Raw genomic sequence first — 22,707 nt, 5'->3', positions numbered from 1 at the left:
ATCACTTTTCCATTGTGGCGTCAGACATTTTGTTTTATGACGTCAAAATTTTACGGGAACCTGTGTGATTTCCAGCAATGGTGGACAAATAGCGATAAGGTGTATAAGCACAGCTGGTAAAATTACAGTTGGCTAACAACTTTACCATTAATTTTCAAAGCATCTGAAAACTGTGAATTGTCAGCCCGTGTCTCTGTAGCACCATAAGATTCCATGCATTGGCAGAGAAATTTATCATTTATAACTATGACAAGAATTTCTGGTATTGTTTATAATTTTTGCCACTTGTCAAATTTTCCAGACTCTGACTCAGAAGAACGTTTGACAATATTCTAAATCCCAAAACGTACACGAATCCGAAAAATTATGGACTGGCTTTTTTGTTTTTCCTGAAAGAAAAAATAATCACAGTCAATTAGAAAACACCATTAAATATTATTCTCTGTTATTTCTACTGAATTCTTCAAAAAGACCATCGATTATTTTATTCGAAACTGTTTGTCTCAACCACTTCAGCATGTGGAATTGACCTTGTGACCTTTGTTGCCAGGGCATTGTCAACAAAAGAGGACTTGGGAGCAAAGTGGTCGTATCTTTTTGTATATATTGTTGCATTTATGCAACAGGTAGTTTCATCGATGATACAAAATCATTCTTGAAATAGAAGATACAAATTTCGCGCAAAAAGAATACAAAACCACTGAATACAATGTCTTCTGAAACTCAAGTAAGGCTACCCAGTCTCAATGGGGGCATATACACTGCAAATTTAAGGACTGGTCACCATCTCTTCGTCCAGTAAGTAATCCATAATTTGTGTTTTAAATTAAATCTTCTTATAAGCAAAACAATCATGCAATTGTCTTTATTTGTAACAATGTAAAATTAAGACATATTAGTCACAAATAATACACGATTACCATTAGATCGTATGATTTCGTACCTCACATGAATTTGTACCATGCATGCTTTTTCATTGGAAATTGTGACCTCACAATGCATTCTTAATAGTAAGTAAGTAAGTAAGTAATTTTTATTGGTTTAAAATCCAAAATTACAGGATTGATACCAAGACAATACAAATTTGTTATACACAAACATACAAACATATATATATCATACCAATTTCATAAACATTATATGAGGAGGTGGTAACACAAAGTTATTTAGTGCTTAATAAAGCATTTCTAGAAATGTACATGTCGCTTATAAATTAAACAATAATTCTAATTATATCAGTCTCAACACGCGTATACAAAAATTTAAATCTTGCTTCATTAGTCATATTTAAAAAAGAGGGAACTATTTCACTAATTTTGGAAAACAGTTGGTCTCTAATTATATTTAGTTTTGTACATTTTAAAGTGAAATGAAATTCATCTTCTACTTCCAAGAGGCACAAAGGACAAATTCTTTCTTCTACAGGGGTTTTAGTGTGACGCCCTTGTTCAATTCTAAGAACACTATTGCTAATACGAATTTTAGCAAAATGCCCTATTACTTTTCTGTCTATATTTAACAATAAATAGGTTTCCAATTTATAATTTTCTTAAAGCTGTCTATATGTTCTCAGCTTATTACCATGTACTGATTTATTATCACAAAATATATTTTCTTTCCAATAATTAAGATATCTATCATTAAGTTTGGTATGAATTGCATATAATAAACGCCTTTTTGAAATAGTATCATGATTTTTCCAAACATGTGAAACATTTAATGTAGCAAGTAACTGTTCAATCTTTTTAGCAAATCCATTGGTTAATTGCAGGTTGGAAAAATATACATCTTTTAGTAAACAATTGTTATCAGATTTGATCACATGCAACCAGAAGCTAATTGACAGTTTTAAAGCTTCTATAAAAACTGGATACATACCAAGTTCAGCTAGTACTGCTAAATTGACAGCTGATTTATTTACTCCAATTAAAGTTTTTGCAAATTTAATTTGGACTTTGATGGTAGCCAATGACCAATATTTTGACTCTAGATTTGTAATATCTTTTATCATATACAGAGACCAAACTTCACTACAGTAAAGAAGTATAGGTTTAACACAAGCATCAAAAAGAGGGCATCTCTGTTAATAGTATCAAATGCCTTCCTGAAATCAATGAAACAGGCATATATCTTTTTTGATGATTTAAATGCTTTATCAATTATAGTTTTTAGAGTTAAAATATGACCACTTGTTCGACTTCCCTTTCTGAATCCAATTTGCTCACGACAAATAAGTTCATTTCCTTCAAGATACTTTTCTAATCTGTTATATAAAACTTTTAGAAAAATTTTTCCTAAACAACTTGAAAGGGCTATACCTCGGTAATTAGATGGATCATTAAAACACCCACCCTTGAAAATGGGCTTAATAAAAATTTTTCTCCATAAAGTTGGGTAGATACCAGACTTAAGAATAAGATTAAACAATTTTACATAAACACCAATATTCATATAACAAGTATGAAACCCAAGAGATGAGAATATTCATTTTGTCTGCAGTTTCTCGGGTCAGCCAGGATTAGCGAATTTTAAGGTGTATTGTTTACGTCACAATAGAAAATATCTGACACCACAATGGAAAAATGACTGTTGTATGATGTCTGATTGTCACAAGTTCATCAGCCGCAGATTCTTAAGTCAAGGGGCACAGATTTCCAAATAGCATATGTATTCTTCAGTATTGAAGCCTTGTTGACCTCAAAGAAGAAGAAGCAATACGATCTATTTAAAAACTTTGTTAAACTGTACGTGACATAGTCATAATAGTAATCTGGCATTAGTGTCATGTACATGTACATGCACATGCATGCTGTTAAGGGGTACAAGACAAATTATATTTAGCACCTGGGTCAAAATCGTCACCTATAGAAAAAGTCAAATTGCCATCAAATAATATTTGAAATATTATATACATCTTTGTATATAAATAATTCTAAAAATGTATAAATGATCTATTTATTTTTATTTATTTAAAAAAAATTATTGGATTTTGATTTTAATTTATATGTATACATCATTAAAAATCATCCAGCAGATAGAATACATACATTAAGTTAATTATTTGAATTTTTTTTTACATTCTATGACTGATGAGTGATGTATTGATTAGTTTTTTTTCAAGTTAATAAATAATCAACAAGTTTGTTTTTAAACGCTATACAGGTACATTTGTAGTTATTGATGTTTTATTCTTCAAAAACTTAAATAAAAAACAATGAAGCCAAAGCTGTTAGAATTAGATGCAAAACTAGCGCTACAGTTTTTGAATGTTACTACCACCACGACTACACAGTTTCCTTGTTTAACTTGATTTCAAATATACAATGTAAATGCATAGTTTACAACACAAAAAACTAGTTGCTCATATATCAGTGAGCATATCTGAAGATAACGCTGATTTTTGTATGAAATCTAAATTGTATAAATGTATTTATTGTTTATTTCAGGCAGGGAAGCTGACAGTATCAGGAGATACTGCTGAACTATGTATGAAACCTAAAAATGATAGGGTGGGTAAAAAATTATAAAGTTAAATTTAAAAACTATGACGAATCAATTCAAAGATGTTGACTTTTAAATTCATTATGCAAATCTTTTGTTGTCATTATTTTATGTTGGTTAGTATGTTGATTATGTTTATGAAAAATTTCTCTGTAAGAAGGTTTATCTGAAGAAGAAAAAATAATCATTCAACTCATGCATCCACTACATTTATTTGTTGCTTAAATATGAAATTTTTGGGACAATTATATTTCATTTTAAAAAATTAATTTACTTTTAGCCTCCATCAGCTGACATAATTCGTAGATTTCGAGCCACTGTTCGTCCTGATGCTGGCCAAATGAGGGTGTTTTATGGAAGAGCTCAGGACCCTCACCAACAATGGGCAGCTGAAATGACACATGGCATCAACACAACATCATCAAACACAGCTGGAGAACTTGCCAATCCACCTCCTAAAACACTTTTTAATCAAAGAAAATTAGACAGAAAAGAAAATATCTATGCCAGTCATATTAGAGCTCCTCTTGGTATTTCACATGAACAGTCACATGGTTTACCTAGAGGACTCAACAGGGACCAATTCACATTTGGAATTCCTACAGAGCTAGGTATGTTAGAAATAAATTTTCTGTATAATTACATTATTCCTCTAAAAAAAATTTGCATTTTCTATTTCTCAAATTTATGGTTAATCTCTTATCATACAAATTTTTGTTTTCAATGAAACATATTATCAAACAAATTTGTAAAGAGGAAATACATCTAAGACAATAATTCTTGAAAGTATGGTAAATAATTTTAATTCTGATTATAATGCACTGAAAATTGGAACATCAGCTTTTACTTGCAGCATGATTATAAAAAATGATAGATTCAAAAGAATGCAAACATTTGTTATTTATTCCATTTTTTTTCTCATATTACCATGGTAGTTGAACACTTTTATTCACATTCTTGTACAAAGAATTAATAGGGAAAATCAGGGTTTAAAAAAATCCTCATTTTCCAAGATTTTACTTTTTAGCAATAAACAAAATAAATGTGATACTCAAATGAAATAATGTTCAATGCTTTTTCAATAGATATTGGTGCTGGTGGTTTGATTAATCCTAACAAGACATATGCTGAAGTCGCGGCAGAATCTGCAGTTGGAATGGAATTATACAGAGAAACACACAAAAACTTTGATGTTGGCGAAAAACTTCATCGTGGATATACTCAACCTAGTTTCTTCCCAGAAAAAAAATTTGGCATTCCAACACCTCACAATAATGAAGGAATCAAAGTCAAGAAAACTCTTAAATGGATGCACGAAACAGAACAAGAAAAGGCAACTAAAATTGTATCCAAACGTGTGGATGACTTCAGAGAAAGATCACAACCCATACTTGGACAAGTGCATGATCCGTAAGGTTTTCTTAGATATTTGATGATTCTTTCACATTCATTTTTTTCATTTCATATTTTTTATTGCTACTTAGAGTGTATTAAGTCTCTTTAAAATTTTGATATTTCAAATCTTTCTAATTTTACATTTTGGTTGACCATTACAAAATTTCAATTTTCAAAGAACATAAAAGATACATTTAGTTGTTTTAAAAAAAATTTGTTATGCATTTCACATTCAAATTGTTTATATCTAGTATTTGTGTCCCTTTGAGATAATATTGATATTCTTGCTATAATGAATTATCTCCCTTTGAGATAATATTGATGGTCTTGCTATAATAGATTATCTCCCTTTGAGATATTATTAATGTTCTTGCTATAATAAATTATCTCCCTTTGAGATAATATTGATGGTCTTGCTTAAATAAAATATCTCCCTTTTGAGATAATATCGATTATCTTGCTATAGAAGCTATAAATGGGTTTATAATATTAAAGTTGTCTCCCATTTAGATAATATTGATGATCTTGCTATATAAGCTAGATGGGTCTTAGTCTTACATAATGAACTATTGGTTAGAGGTATAGGGGGAGGGTTGAGATCTCACAAACATGTTTAACCCCGCCGCATTTTTGCGCCTGTCCCAAGTCAGGAGCCTCTGGCCTTTGTTAGTCTTGTATTATTTTAATTTTAGTTTCTTGTGTACAATTTGGAAATTAGTATGGCGTTCATTATCACTGGACTGGTGTATGTTTGTTTGGGGGCCGGCTGGGGGACGTCTCCGGGTGCGGGAGTTTCTCTCGCTGCATTGAAGACCTGTTGGTGACCCTCTGCTGTTGTTTTTTATTTGGGCGGGTTGTTGTCTCTTTGACACATTCCCCATTTCCATTCTCAATTTTATCTCCCTTTGATTAAAAAAAAATCTCACTTTTGTTTTGGAAATGCATTCTGAAACTGTTGGTTATAATTTTCCAGTAAATATGTACTTTTTCATTAAAAATATTCTCAAGAACTCTTGTTAAAAGATTTTGTTATGCAGAAATATTCAACTATATTTTTATAAGAAATTAAGAAATTAATTTTGCACTGCAAAAAATAAATCAAATGTCACGAAATTTTTTCATTAGGAGATATTATTTTAACCTAATTCAGCTTATAAATGTACCTTGTTAAGGGATAAAGCTATATTAGCTTGAACTGTAGATTATGTTTCAATCATAAGCATCAGATATACAAAATATTATTGGAAGTACATTGTAGTTTGAATAATATAATTATTTATATTTGTATTGTTTGTTGTAGAATTAAAGATACTCTCAAAGTTGGACCTGATCACACCTATGGTATATTAGCCAAACCTGATGAGTATGGCGCTGGTGACCTAATGCATGGTCGTGCTCCATCTAATTACCTTAGAGGAAAGGACAGACAGAGGGGAGTCCTAGCTGCCATTAGACAACATCTAAAGAAAGCAAATTTTCATAATTTTACCGATCTTGTGCATGCATTTAGATATTATGATAAGGTAAAGATAAAGGATTTAGATTGGTTCGATTTTTTTCTGTCTTAATTTGAGAGAGAGGTTTTTTCCTTGATTTCAGTGGCTTCCTATCATATCAGTTTTGGCATCATAGTTGAGAGGCAAAATAATTATAACCTTAAAATTTGATTCAAGAATTACAAAATGTACTTTCCAGTAATATATTGTATTTCCAAATATTTGTGTTTATCTATTAAGGGATGACATCAAAAGATCGATGTAGGATAAAAACTTAAATCAAATAGTTTGGGGGGGTAAAATTCTGCAAGTTTTGTATATCTAAAATCGATTTTTACATATATCCCTATTGGTTAATCATTTTTTCCGCAAATTAAGTTGAGGGGGGGGGGGGGGGGGGGGGGGGGGGGGGGCGAGGGGAGTTAGGTCAGTGAAAAAACTATGTGAATTAAGTTTTTTATCCTACATTGAACTTAATTTTGATGTCGTCCCTAAAAGTACATGAACTTTTTTTCTTGCTATTCTTTATTTTAAAATTTTGGGCTTTTTTTCTTCTCATTTTGCCAGATTTTAATGGTAACTAATACAATTTTTTTTTATTTGAAATAATTGAGCAAGTTAAGCATATTTACACCCAATATGATGCAGTACCTATGATAAGTAATAATTGTGCTGATTAAATATTAACTAGCATTTGTGTGTTTGACAGGATGGTAAAGGTGTGATAGATATCAATGATTTACGTGAAGTTTGTATACAGTATCATTTACCACTGGAACCAGAATTATTAGAACAATTACTGGATAGTTGTGATGCCAACAGGGATGGAGCAATAGATTATGTAGAATTCTCTAACTTCCTTAACTGGAAAGATAAAATGAAGTCAGGATTACCAGACAAACCAGGTATAATACATCTTTCATTTTTGCTACAGTAATAAAAACTATTTTTGGGACTGTCAGGTAAATGTCAAATTCAGATTTTTTATTTTAAAATTATAAATAATAAAATAAAAAAATGGTGGTATGATAGCCAATGACTTAACTGTTTATCAAAGACCAAATGGTGTATAAATTAATAAATAAAAGCATCATTATACATGTTGGGGGTAATTTTTAAACATTTTTTAAAACTTCTGCCTTTTTATGCCCCACCTACGATAGTAGAGGGGCATTATGTTTTCTGGTCCGTAAGTCCATTCGTCCGTCCGTTCGTTCGTTCGTCTATGCATCCGTTCGTCCGGATTCAGGTTAAGGTAGTTTTTGATGAAGTTGAAGTCCAATCAACTTTAAACCTAGTACACATGTTCCCCATGATATGATCTTTCTAATTTTAGTGCCAAATTAAAGTTTTGACCCCAATTTCACGGTCCAGTGAACATAGAAAATGATAGTGCGAAGTTCAGGTTAAAGTTTTTGGTTAAGGTAGTTTTTGATGAAGTTGAAGTCCAATCAACTTGAAACTAAGTACACATGTTCCCTATGATATGATCCTTCTAATTTAAATTAAAATTTTGACCCCAATTTCACGGTCCACTGAACAAGGAAAATGATAGTGTGATTGGGGCATCCGTGTACTATGCACACATTCTTGATTCAGTAATGTATATATATAGATAACATCTCATGATGAAGGAAACCCCTCGGACCATTTAGATTATCCAGTTTGAATGAATAAAATCTATAAGTCATGTAAGTTATTCAGGTTACCACTTCTATTAATTTATGAGCTAAAGAATCATTGATTGTCACTCATTTTAGTTACAAGTTAGTTGAATCTACAAAAATGTAAAGAAACCCTACATTTTACTTCAAATTGGAATTAATCTTTCCATAATAAGAAGTGTTTAAATCATAAGCATATATTGAATTTTATGCTAACTTGTTTATATATTTTACATTAAAGACATTTTATATTAATTTTTTTTATTATGTATCTTCTTTTTTACCCATAGATACACCACTTAATTCTTCAAGAAGTAAAAGTGCAGTTTCAGATGATTTAGTAAGAAAATCTGTACACAGTGCAGAAAGTACTCCCCGTCGATTGAAGTTACAGATTGATAAAGCCATTGGAGATCATAGAACAAGTGCTAATATGATAAACGCTGTTGTTGGAGGAATCTCTACCAGAGGTCAGTTAGGCAACATGAAAATAGACAAAATTTTTAATTTCTAGTTATGGATTGTGCGGACTGAAATTTAGTCTATTTTGCTACAAAAATCATGACGACAAGACAGTAATCTTTCTTATACAGTTAAAAACTTGTTTACTGTCTTCACATCGAGAAATAGATGATGTCTTGGGTAACAACAAACTTGCTGTTGTACACATAACCAGTTTATAGTTGTATACTATTAAGCTGGTACCATACACCTTGAATACAATTGTTTTGGCTTGTTTAATTTTCATATAATTTTGATAAAATGTTTACCTTGACCCTTTGACAAAAAAAAAACTACAAAAAAACCTTGAAGCACACAATTTATCGAAATAATTTCATTGCATATATAGCAGTTTGACTGAGTAGTGAGAACCATTTGATCATTGAGAAGCTTAGTTTTTCCTTAACAATAGAACATGATTTAAATGTTCAGCTGATTTTTACGGAGTTATCTCCCTGTAGTGTTATGTACCACCTTAAAGCCACCAAAGTTTCCATTTGTAAATAGCTTTTTAAATTTTTGAAGTGCTTTGTTGAAGATTTACACTAATGTATTAATTAGAGCAAACATTTAATTTTCCAGATTACAGGACCTACGGTGTACCTACAATAAGAACAGATATCCATGCTCCTAGGATACGACGTGTGGATGATAATAAGAACTACGGAGATGAATCTGATGCTTATGGCCTTGTTAATCCATCTATCTTTAGCAGACGTCATGTTTATGAAAAAGATTTCCTACTACCCAGAACTAAAGAAGAGGTATTTAGTATTTGAAAAAAATTTATGTAACATATTTTTTTAAGGGGGGGGGAAGAGAGATATGGTTAAAATATTTTTCTGTGTTGATAATAGTTAATTAAAGATAATCAATTTTCTAGATAATTGATTGGTAAGAACCAAGGTAATGAGTCTTCCATTCTCAATTTTATTTTGTTTTAAAGATTTGTTTCATGGTGATATTTTATGTTACCAAAATAAAAGATGACATTCCCAGTATACCTATATTCTGAATTTATGAAGTTAATAAATAAAAAAATCCAAACAAGAGCAATGTAGAAAATTTTTGACATAATTTATAATATCCATTGTGTTTAATATATTTTTATGCCCACCTTCGATAGTAGAGGGGCATTATGTATTCTGGTCTGTGTAACTGTTCGTTCGTTGTACTGTTCATTTGTTCGTCTGTCCATTCATCCATCTGTCCTTCTTTAGGTTAAAACTTTGATCAGCGTAATTTTTGATGAAGTCCAATCAACTTGAAACTCATAGTACACATGTTCCCTATGGTATGATCTTTCTAATTTTTTACCAAATTAGAGTTTTAAACCCAATTTTATGGTCCACTGAACTTAGAAAATTATAGTACGAGTGGGGCATCCATGTTCTGTGGACACATTCTTGTTTGTTTATATATTCAAAATGACTATTTCACTTGTCCTCATTACTTTATTGGTCAGAATTCCATTATAAAGTTCAATTTCATGGCTTTTCTAGAATAATGATCTGACAGTTACTAGTATAGATCACAATGTTTTTCTGATTGTTGAAAAAGAACATTTTCAAACTGTTGAAATATTTTCAAGAAACATACTAGGACAGCATACTGTGGGTTCATTATTATTCATGTGATACCAATTTTTCATGGATTTCATTGGGACAGATTAATCATGAAATTAAATGTTCAATGAATCACAAATTTCCTAAAGGCTTGTCAGCAAACTTCATCAAAACAACGAAATTAAATATTAACGAACATGCAAGTTTTCCTAAAACCATGAATATTGGTAACCACGAAAATAAATGAATCAACAGAACTTTGTTCAGCAAAACTAACTCATCTGTAGATGTTCTTGCTACTTTAATAATAACAATCAAAAATATTTCTGGAAGTATTCATTTTTTAAAGGCAGAAAACATGCAGACAGATAGTAATCAGTTTCTTATATTTTCAGCTTAAATCAATTTTCCACAATATTGGTGTACAGATGACTGGTGAAATGTTTGAGCAGGTTTATAACACGGCTGCTAATCAGAATCCTAAAGGTCATGTGAGTGTCGAGTCAATGAGAGGAGTAATTGACGATATCCAAGCTCATCAAGTTATGACTGGACAGCATCCTATGGCTGTCTAATTTAAAGCAAAGACTCAAAATGTCTACGTGCATTAAGGACACTATTTATTTAATGCAAGTATTTGGTTGATAAGGAAGAAATTTATTATTTGATAAGAAATATGTTAATCTAAAGGCAAACTTATTTTGTCAGAATAATACCATAACCTTGAGATTTCTATTGAGTCTTGGCAATAGGAGTAAATAAAGATTTTTTTTTATATCTTGTGACACTCATTGTTCCGATTGGTCAGCTAGATGTACAAACAATTCATTTTCCATTATGACTATATTTAAGACTTTTTTTTTAAATTGTATAAAAAACTGCCCTACATGCATGTGTAGATGTCATAGATACACATTTATTTGTTCCTCAAATGTGGCGTTTTGAAATGTTTTCTTCTTTTCATTCATACATATCATTCATAATTTTACATTACATAAATACACTAAAAGAATTGTTGGAGGGTAAAACTATTTTGTCCTTAGCATTAATCTGATTGCAAGGTGCAGTATTATCTCATTGTGAAATAACTTATATATTTTTTTTTCTATGCAGAATTTTTATGTTTAAATTCACAATAATCAAAAGCTTTAAAATAAATATGCAAATAATTGTCGATTATTATCCAGTATTCAAACAGCATTACACAAATGAGTATTATAGAAATATCCCATGTATTTTATATCTTGTTACTATTGTAAATCGTAATATCAAAATGGCCTGTTGAAAATTCTTAAGGCTAATACCTTTGAGGGTCATACATTTTGATTTTAAATTTTGTAAAAATAAATTGCGACAGTATTTTTTTAAAGATTTTCGTGACATTTTACACAATTTTGATTTTCCAGACTTGACATGTCGGTTATTTAGATGTGATTAGTATCTTGAGTTTATGAACATCTCATTTATCATTCTTTTAAAAAGGTTGCATCATGTTGCATGAATTTCATAGTTGACCAATAATTTAAATGCGAACTTTGTTATCACATATGTTTTCATAGAATTTTAACAGCTTAGCACAATAGTCATATAGAAATATCACTGACTTAGACATATTTTGTAATTGTGAAGCTTACACCTGTTAGTATTTTTTAACAATTTTATGAGACCACAGACACTAAGCATTAATACATGTATATAATGCCCATGTATGTATAAAAATATGTAGAACACAACAGTATTTTTTTAGGCTTACACTTGAGCATTATCAAACAATGTATGGTCACTTTTTACAAAGTAGATTAACTCCCAAACACAGCATTTAATCTCAGCATTGCCACCACATAGTATTAACCAATTATTTTTGTATAAAAATTTACTGAATATTAGTATTGTGCTTTTCTAGGCAGAGGTTAAATAGTTTCTCAGAAAATTGATATGTAGATTCACCAATATGTTGGGGTTTTTTTTTTATCTCCCCTTACAGTGATGCAGTTATTCTAAAGAAATGTTCAACATTAATAAGTGCCAAAATAATTTTACCCAGAAACATAATATTTTTTGCAGCATTTTAGGATACAGTATACAATCAATTTTGGTAAATTATGGTTACATGTCCAGTATCTTTTGATGTATGGTCAACAATGGAACAGTTGTATAAAGTCAGATATAAAACTTTTATATTAAACTTTTTGATGAACTTGTGTTATATTTCCTATTGAAAATGGTTGATGAAAAGTAATGTAGCTTTAGATCAAAAGCACTTTCATATATCTTTAACATATATATTTTTATACCAATTTTACAAAATTTCAGCATTCTTTATTAATTTATTGAGGCAACAATTATGAATATTAAGGTGTAGTGAGATTATTTTTGTTAGGTGACAGAGTTGCAAGTTCACATATGTGAGATAAGTACATGGAGGGTAATATCAAATTTGTTTACCATTGTATGTAAATTATACCAATGAGCATTAACTTGCTAAAAGTAATAAGACAGATTCAGATTAGTTTCTTACTTCAATATATATATATATATATATATATATATATATATATATATATATATATATATATATTTAATGAGCTATAGAGACTTTCAGTTTTACTATAGTGTAGTCTACTCTAGTGACCTTTATAAGCGTCTTCTATGTATTAATCCTAAACATAGAGAGTAGGGTTCCTTTCAGGATAATTTTGTTGTTAATATTTATTGTTAGATTTTTAGATATTTGTTCATACTTTTTTATATCATTTTTACTGTAGTTTATTTCATCAATTATAAGTACAAGTTTAAACCTTGTCAGTCACACTGTTTGAAAATTAAAATTCCCTGATTAAATAAAGGGAATCTCTTACTGAATTTCTGTTCTAAAAAAAAGATTCAGATTTAAAGTTTATGGCTGTACTAAATGATATATAATTGGATATTTTGGAAGTAAATTTATTATCCTGTTTGCAGCCACAAAAAGTGCTGCTTTTTTAAAGCTATATTTTGACTGCATTATGGAAAATGCAACTCTACATGCATTTTTGTATATTTCATTACTGACAATAACATTTGTTATCGTTTATCTGTGATTTCTCCTTGTTGATTGTGAAGTTTGTTGATGTATGTATGGTATGATAACTATTAAAGAATTATAAAATTAATCTTCTTTTTATATATTGCATTATATGGATAGCATATTTTATGGGATGCCATACTTGTATTTGTAGTATTTGTATTTTTATCCATCTGATGAGTTAAGCCTTTTTCAACTGATATTTAGCTCACCTGACCTGAAAGGTCAAGTGAGCTTTTCTCATCACTTGATGTCCGTCGTCTGTAAACTTTTACAAAAATCTTCTCCTGAAACTACTTGGCCAAATTTAACCAAACTTGGCTTAAATCATCATTGGGGTATCTTGTTTAAAAAATGTGTCCTGTGACACGGCAAACCAACCAAGATGGCCGCCATGGCTAAAATTAGAACATAGGGGTAAAATGTAGATTTTGGCTTATATCTCTGAAACCAAAGCATTTAGAGCAAATCTGACAGGGGTAAAATTGTCTATAAGGTCAACATCTATCTGCCCTGAAATTTTCAGACAAATCAGACAACCCAATGTTGGGTTGCTGCCCCCAAATTAGTAATTTTAAGGAAATTTTGCAGTTTTTGGTTATTATCTTGAATATTATTATAGATTGAAATAAACTGTAAGGAGCAATAATGTTCAGCAAAGTAAGATCTACAAATAAGTCAACATGACCAAAATTGTCAAGTGACCCCTTAAGGAGTTATTGCCCTTTATAGTAATCTTTTAACAATTTTCATAATTTTTTAGAAAATATTTTCCACTGTAATTACTGGGCCAAGTTCATTATAGATAGAAATAATTGTAGCAGAAAGAATGATCAGTAAAGTAAGATCTACAAACACATCATGATCACCAAAACACAATTTTTTCATGAATTTATCTGTGTCCATTGTTTAATATGCACCAAGGTGAGCGACACAGGCTCTTGAGTTATAGTTATAGTTTGTTCTTTTGTTGTACTGTTACTCCACTGTCCAAGGTTAGGATCCTGATAACAATTTTAACCCTGCCATTATGTATGAGCCTGACTATGGTCATTGTTGAAGGCCATACAGTGACCTATAGTTGTTAATTTCTGTGTCATTTGTGTCTCTTGTGGAGAGTTGTCTCATCGGTAATTATACCGCATCTTTATGCTTTATATGAAAGTACTATTGTAAAGTTATCAATCAAATGAATTGAAATTCTACTTTAGACCAAATTTTCAGGACCTTTGAGACTTTTGTGACATTTTCACCCCCTTTATTTTTGCAATATTTTGTTCAAATAAATGCAGATTATTGTCATGGTTACACCAAACAGAGATTATATCTTGCCATTTTCCATGTTGAAAATTATATCTATGGAAGATGTCATTTCCATATATATCTGAAACAAACAGTAAGTATAAAAATTAGAAGATGTGGTATGATTGCCAATGAGACAACTCTCCACAAGAGAACCATTGACACATAAATTCACCCAAATTCACCATTACAATAATCAAAACCCATACCACATAGTCAGCTATTTAAAAGCCCTGAAATGACAAATATAAAACAATTCAAAGGAGAAAACTAATGACCTAATTTATGAACAAAATATTGAATGAAAAACTAATTTGAAATGACAACCACACTGAATTAGAGACTCCTGACTTAGAACAGACATAAAAAGAACTGATAAACAGTTAACTAATAAAAAAACATTAATGCATCCAAAAGTAAAATATCAATCAGTTCACATCCAATATCCATCATTAATTGGAGCCTTATTTGTTAGAAAACAAGGGATAAGAGGATGATTAAAAATTATGAGTACCAATTAAAGTTGAACCTTTCCAAGTTCTGTATGGGTATGTCCCAACGCAGGAGTCAGTGGATGTTGTTTTTTGGTGTTGGTCCCATTTATTTTTTTCTTGCTTTGTCATAAGTCAGTTTTTGATTTGAATCAATATTGTCATGTTTGGACCTTCATTTATAAGTAATTAAGTCAGTAGCCTGTTTAGTGGTTGTCATTTGTTTATGTGGTTCATTAGTGTTTCTAATTAAGAAATAATTCATGGGGGCTTGAATATATCGTGATTTTACCACGGGTTGGCCCTTTATGACAAATATTTTGCCCTGAGCGATAGCGAGGGGTAAAATATCGGCATAAAGGGACAACCCGTGGTAAAATCCAGATATATTCAAGCCCCCATGAATTATTTCGATTCTAATAGGATAAATACGGCAATTATTTTGGATCGAAGCGCTCTAGGTGATGGCATTTTTTGCCGTTCCAATAAATAAACGCACTATTAAATTGACGTAAAATAACGGAGCAAACTGAATAAATGATGATCTTAAACTATTTATAATAACATATTTAGATGATTTTAGATGAATCTAATTATTATTGTACTTATATGTCTCATATGTATACAAAAATGGATAATATAACTCATTTTAGCATCATTTGTTTACGTTTCCTTGTTGTGATGATTTTCCGTTTCACAAGCGTGTATTTTCCCGTAAATTGCTTATATTCTGACGTCATTGTTCTATGACGTCGAGTAGCTCATTCATAAAAAAAACATATGACGTGGGAGAACAATCGGAACAGCCCTTACAATATATTCATATTTTACCACGGGTGTGTACTCAAAGCGTTTGAAGGACGTCATGTTAGAATTTTATATATATTTAGCAATAGGATAACTATATTTGGTATGTGGGTACTTGCATCGTCCTCATGCCTGTCAGACATTTTCACTTGACCTCAACCTCATTTCATGGATAAGTTAAAAAGGTTAAGTTTTCCTGGTCAGTTTCATATATCAGATAAATAACCAATAGGTCTACTATATTTGGTGTAGGTTATAATTGTAAGGCGTAAATGTCCAACTGGAAGGTGTCATATTACCTTGACCTCATTTTCATGGTTCATTGGACAATGTTTAGTTTTTATGGTTTGTTCCATTTCTCAGATATTCCAAGCAATGTGTCAAATATAGTTAAGAGTATTGAACGATTGTAGGGTTTCAATGTCTATCTGGCAGGGTTCATATGACCATTTTATTTGGTGTAAGGAATGATTATAAGGATAACATGTCTGTCTGGCATGGTTTATCAACCATGACCTAATTTTCCAAGAACATTGCTAATGTTAAGATTATGTGATATTTGTATAATAAACATTAATATTACTGGTACATAAACATAATCTTTATTAGAATTACACCCATAAGAGGGTCAAAGGCAATTACATGTAATAACAACAATATAATGATGACATTAACATTTACATCAAAACAAAACAAAACAAAACATAAAACTCATACAACAAATGACCTCAAGTGCCCAGTGTCCTCAGTTCCATGGACTGTTTTAATAACGGAGCCTAAAGATTTCACTTGCTGACTAGTGGTTGAATTTAATATATATTTCAGTTTATTATCAGAAAAATCTTTGCATTGAGTTATATTAAATTGTTTAAATGACATGCCTTAAATCATAATTTATTTTACAAAATAAAAAGAAATGGGATTCATCATCCAGAACTTTGCACTTATTACAAAGTCTTTGAGAGCATGGAATAATTCTAAATTTTGTATACTGTAAATTCAGAAATTATTGCATGCATTTATTATTGCGATTTTGTCATTTTAGACTTTAATGCAATTTTAATTTTTTACGATTTTGAGAAAAAATCCTGTTTAATTCATGTAAAATATTTCACAATGCGAGTTTAAATTATTGCGTTTACAACTCTGTCACATTTGTCCCAATAATAAAAACCTCGCATTAATTTCTGAATTTACAGTGTAAGTTTTCTTGTATGACCCTCTTGTATCAATATAATTCAATATATCAATATTACAGACTTTCTACTGTGCACTCATGTGTAAAACAAATATAGTTGTCCTATCACTCATATGTGAGTAAATCATGTGATAAAAAACTAAACTCCATAAGAGTGGTAAATATAAAAGTTAAGTCAAAGTTAAGACCTAGTTTTTCATTGAATTTTTACTAACTTATATCTTACATATTATGTTAATTTTTCTTTACACTCAACGAATTTTTGACTTTTTTTTACATCAAGACCAACTGTCAATAGTGATAGTGATGCAACTTTCACTAAGGCAAATTTGAAAAACTGATTGGCCTGTTAATGTTTTGGATTAAAGCACAACTGATGAGTCTTTTGTAGACAAAATGCACTACTGGCATACACAATTTTAAGGCTGATATCTATGATGAGTTTACTGATAAAGTTTCACATTGTTTTCCTTTTCACAGCAACAAGAACTGTCTTGAATGTCAAGAAGATTAACCTTTGTTCATCATAAATCTGTAGATTATAAACCACATCCAGGCAACAAGGCAATAGTAACTGTTATATTATCCTTAGCTCCTGCTTGCAAGGCAGCCTGTACTAAATGTTCGGCCATAACTTTGGCAAACTCACGATGATATGTGTCCCTGGTGTGATTGGGATTTATAATTGACATTCTAGAGAATGCTGGGATTGATAAGTAATCTCCATATGTTTCTATATCAGCCTCATTTCCAGATTCTCCATCTGAGTCACCCATGTGACTACCAATTTCAGTTTTCAGGTCTGCTTCAGTGTTTGGACTCTTAGTTTCAATTTTTCTAAGACGTTCATCAATGAGTGGTGATAACTGTCTTTCCTCCTCTTTTTCATCTATTGTGTTGTCATGGTGATGTTGCTTAGCAACAGATGGTGAGAAATTTGAATGTGGTGTAGTAATATGTTGACTATTTATGTCTTCCATTAAAGGTTGGAGAGTAGTACTAATTTTACTTGGTACTGGAACAAAGTTGCTAGGCAACAACTAAAAAAGAGAAGAAGAGAATTATTATAATTTAGGGGTCATCCATATTTGTCAACCATTTCCCAAAGTGTACAAAACGTACACTTTTTCAGACCCCCCACCATACCTCAAAAAGTGTACATCAACCATTTTCAGATTTCAAGTGAAGAATCAATCATTCTTACAGTGACTTGACTGTTAGTCAACTTCTTAGGGAAGAAAGACAAGAAGTTAGCAATATCCTTTAACTCTACTTTCCGCTATATAGATGATGTTCTTTCACTAAACAATTCAAAATTTGGTGACTATGTGGAACGCATCTATCCAATCGAACTAGAGATAAAGGATACTACAGATACAATTAAGTCGGCTTCATATCTTGACTTACATCTAGAAATTGACAATGAGGGTCGGTTGAAAACAAAACTTTACGACAAAAGAGATGATTTCAGCTTTCCAATTGTGAACTTTCCATTTCTAAGTAGCAACATTCCAGCAGCACCTGCATACGGGGTATATATCTCCCAATTGATACGATATTCCCGTGCTTGCATTTCCTATCATGATTTTCTTGATAAAGGTTTGCTGCTCACAAGGAAGCTATTAAACCAAGAGTTCCAAATAGTGAAGTTGAAATCATCCCTTCGTAAATTTTACGGACGCCATCACGAGTTAGTTGACCGTTATGGAATAACCGTTTCACAAATGATATCGGATATGTTCCTTACGTCGTAACTACAATCCCCTTCCCTTTCATGAATATGACCTACCGAATTAGACTATTTACCGGATTTGTAATCACATAAGCAACACGACGGGTGCCACATGTGGAGCAGGATCTGCTTACCCTTCCGGAGCACCTGAGATCACCCCTAGTTTTTGGTGGGGTTCGTGTTGTTTATTCTTTAGTTTTCTATGTTGTGTCGTGTGTACTATTGTTTTTCTGTTTGTCTTTTTCATTTTTAGCCATGGAGTTGCAGTTTGTTTTAGATTTATGAGTTTGACTGTCCCTTTGGTATCTTTCGTCCCTCTTTTAGTGTTGCTCTCCACCAATTGCAACTCATTCAAAATTTTGACCAAATTGCAATTTGTTTTATAAAATCAAATTGTTCAACTGGTCAGAAATTTGAACCAACTGCTGTAGAAAACCACAGCCAAGTCATGAAAGTGAAAGGTGATAAAATAAAACATACTTACAATCCTATAAGACTTTAACTCCACTTTAATGATGTTGTGACAAAATTAGTTTATCAGTTTGTATAGTTATATTATATTCATTTCCATGCTGAAGGGGAACTGTTTATTTTGAATTGCTATAAAGCTTTCATATAGTTTTTCTTTCTAAAAGTATTCTATATTGATAAGAATCAGACATTATGTGAATTAAAACATTTCATATTCAGTAAAAATATGTGTTAAATTGCAATATATGTTTGTAGGAAGTTTCCATGGGGGAGATACTAACTTTTCTTTCAAAAAGTCTTTATTCAAAAGAATAATATTTTAGGTTATCTCCCCTGAAAACTTATCAATAGCATATTGTTATTTCACACATATTTTACTGAATATATGATGTTTTATTTAAAATGATATCTGATTCTTATAAATATAGAATACTTTAGAAAGAAAAACTATATGAAGGCTTAGTTTGGACAATTTTATAGCAATTCAAAATAAACAGTTCCTCTTCAGCATGGAAATGACTATGATATAACTATACAAACTGATAAACTAATTTTGTCACAACATCATTAAAGTGGAGTTAAAGTCTTATAGGATTGTAAGTATGTTTTATTTCATCACCTTGCACTTTCACATTTTGACCGAACAATTTGTTCAATATTCTGAACAGTTGAACAATTTGGTTTAATAAAACAAATTGCAATTTGGTCAAAATTTTGAATGAGTTGCAATTGGTGGAGAGCAACAATAACAGTCAAGTCACTGTAAAGGAAGTTGTATTTTAATCATAACATCTAGGAACACATAAATAAATTGTGGTCATTAAGATCCACATCAAAATTTATTATTTATAAAGAACTTTGTTTTTTCACTTGTTTTTCCTTTTCACATATTTTCCCCATCTTGTCAAAAGTGACAACATTTTAGGTTTGTGTGCTTACCGCTGAAGCTTGAAAAACTTAGTGGTGACTTTATTATTCTTTTCACCATACTTTATCTAACATTATATATGTAGACAATTTATGATCAAAAAGACACTTTTAAATTCATTTTACTTTCCATAGAGTTTCACTGCAAGAGTTAGGAACTTATCTCAGACACTTCCTATTGTTTTAAACATCCTTTAATAAACATACTTTATGGTTATAGTTTGATTTCATTATACCTTCAACAATAGAGATGTGGCCTCTTGTGGGGTGAACACTTCCCAGACTCCATGTGAAGCTAAAATAAGAAACTGTGCATACTGGTCTATCGGTACTGATGTGGTGTATGGCTCTACTAGAACACATTTCTTTAACTTTACATCACCATGGTTACCAAGTCCTCTTGTGGTACTTAAAACCCCATTTACTCTCTTTCTTTTTTACTTTCACTTATATCGCCACCTGTCAATTATATAAAAATGTACAATGTACTACAAATATAAAAATAGATCACTCTGAAAAGTGCTGTGTACTGTAATTGGTAAAATAAAGCAAAGATCCGGAAAACTTAAAACCTATTTCAGTAAGAATGCATGCACCTACAATAGGGGAATTTAGTCCACATCAAAGACAATTTCTGGTGCAATTGTCCTTATATAACATCCTTTTCTGGTTGTCGGGGCCTTAGCTATAACAATCATGTTATTGAGTTTTGTACTTTTTGGATGAATTTTAGTTGTGTGATTTTATCATTTCAATAATATGGACATGTGGTCCACTGGAGACCACCCAAGGTCAATGATGTAAACAGATATAAGTCAGTCTATGACCTTCAACAGTGAGAAAAACTGATACTGTATATATGACTATTGTAAGCCTTGGCATGACAAAATGTGAAACAAATGAAATTAGAAAACCAATAGTCTGATCAATTCTAAAACATTAAACGAAAAACAAATATAACAGACAGCAACCAACAACAAACAAACAGTAACAAATTCCATACTTAAAGAATGTGGCAGGGTTAATGATGTTTGTGAGTGCTCAGCCCTCCCCTAAATATAGAACAGTGGTGAAAGAACACAACATAGTATAAGGTGTTACATGTTTTTTAACCAACAAGTAAATAATTTCATCAGACGTTTTGGCATTAAACTGATCACATACTAAATTGGGATGATACTACAGTACATTGCTCTTTTTTATGTACTTTTTCTTGTGTCCATGACAGAATAACTGTTAATTTCATTATACAATCCTATCTTTCTCCAAAAATAATTCTGTGACATATCATTAAACCATGGAAAAAGTGAAATCAAATTCTTCCCTGTAGCATTGTCATGATCTTGTGTTCACGTAAGTTATATATCTCTCATATCTATTTCTCTTTTGTTGATACAAGGAAAGTAAGACTCATATATACAAACCTGCTTTGATGACTCTTTTTAATTCCTTTTCATTGTTAGGTGTATGCTCTCTTGTTATCCTGTAAGGCTGATTACCTCTTACTAAAACACAATGAACATTCCCTGAAAAATAGTGGAGAATACAAATGATTTATACTAATTATTGTAACATTTAGAAATCCACAAAATCATATTACTAGACCTTTGCAATGTTTGGTTGCAGACCTGTTTGTTTTTGATGATCATAAATGTTTTTTGTAATTGGATTTTTAACATTTTGGTTTTGAGACTTTAGTTATACCTGATGAAGGTCATTCTATTCCATATAAAAAGTTATTTTTTGCAGTTGTAAAATTCTGCAGTTGAGGTTAAAAATATTGAAAAATAGGATATGAAATAAATACTTCAAACATTTGATTTGCAAACTTTATGCACATATTTGTTACATAAAAAGTTTTTACATACAGATAAAAGTGACAGTAAACCACAAACCTGCATTAGCTAAATGTAAGAGACCGAGGGTCCTTGGTTCCTCATATCCTGAAGGTTTACGTGATGTATCACCTTCTTCCTGACTTTCACCATCTTCCTCTTTCACAGGGGAGATAACCCAATCTCTATCTACTTTATTTGGGTCCATACGGTGCAGTATCAAGGTCGTAGCAGAACATCCACTCCATCTCACCCTGGAACACTCATCCTTGCCATATGACAGCAAAATGTCTAAAAGTTGGTAGGATTTTTTAAAAGCTTCTTCCATTTTAATAGACATTGGTGGTTTAGGTGGTTTTTTGTTCCTTGGAGTTTTCTCCCCACCAAGTGACTTTTCATAATCAGATTTTTCTTCTTCTATTGGTATCAGCTGCTCTTTGCTCCTCTCAGATTCTAAAGCTTTAGATGAACGTCCAGATCTTGGTGTCATCATATCGTCATATTTTGATTCACAAAGTTTGATAATTTGATCAACAATGTTCATACTTCCCTCATAAAGTACTTCCCTCTCACTCTCTTTTGTTGTTGGTCTATCAAATTTATAGTTAGATATATCCTCCATATTGTCGGCCATATTTTCTGCCTTGGTTGAAGTAGTTTTGGGGTCAAATTTCTTCATTTCATTTAACAACATGTGATGGAGTTCAGACGCAGCAACATCTGATGCAAATCTTCCATGATATCCGTCGTAGACGGCC

General features: G+C 31.2%; 2 protein-coding genes across 2 annotated transcripts; one reads left to right on the top strand and one right to left on the bottom strand.

The window, feature by feature from the left end:
• The first annotated feature begins 521 nt into the window (after positions 1–521).
• Positions 522–13,274, top strand: LOC139505030 (EF-hand domain-containing family member B-like). The gene is made up of 9 exons (XM_071294879.1): positions 522–798; positions 3,447–3,509; positions 3,782–4,112; positions 4,587–4,911; positions 6,197–6,419; positions 7,102–7,297; positions 8,347–8,526; positions 9,140–9,321; positions 10,518–13,274. Exons 2-9 carry the CDS (start codon positions 3,489–3,491, stop codon positions 10,695–10,697), a joined length of 1,638 nt encoding a protein of 545 aa, XP_071150980.1. The 5' UTR covers positions 522–798; positions 3,447–3,488; the 3' UTR covers positions 10,698–13,274.
• A 4,065-nt stretch (positions 13,275–17,339) lies between these two features.
• Positions 17,340–22,701, bottom strand: LOC139505029 (protein phosphatase 2C-like domain-containing protein 1). Its single transcript, XM_071294877.1, is given in 5 exon segments — positions 17,340–18,024; positions 20,351–20,544; positions 20,547–20,573; positions 21,539–21,640; positions 22,010–22,701. Coding segments are annotated over 5 exon segments (1,458 nt in total). The 5' UTR covers positions 22,644–22,701; the 3' UTR covers positions 17,340–17,523.
• Positions 22,702–22,707: the final 6 nt, after the last annotated feature.

The sequence above is a fragment of the Mytilus edulis genome, unplaced genomic scaffold (assembly GCF_963676685.1).
Source record: "Mytilus edulis unplaced genomic scaffold, xbMytEdul2.2 SCAFFOLD_1166, whole genome shotgun sequence".
Classification (NCBI taxonomy): Eukaryota; Metazoa; Mollusca; class Bivalvia; order Mytilida; family Mytilidae; genus Mytilus; species Mytilus edulis.
This window is presented reverse-complemented; position numbering and strand designations above follow the sequence as displayed.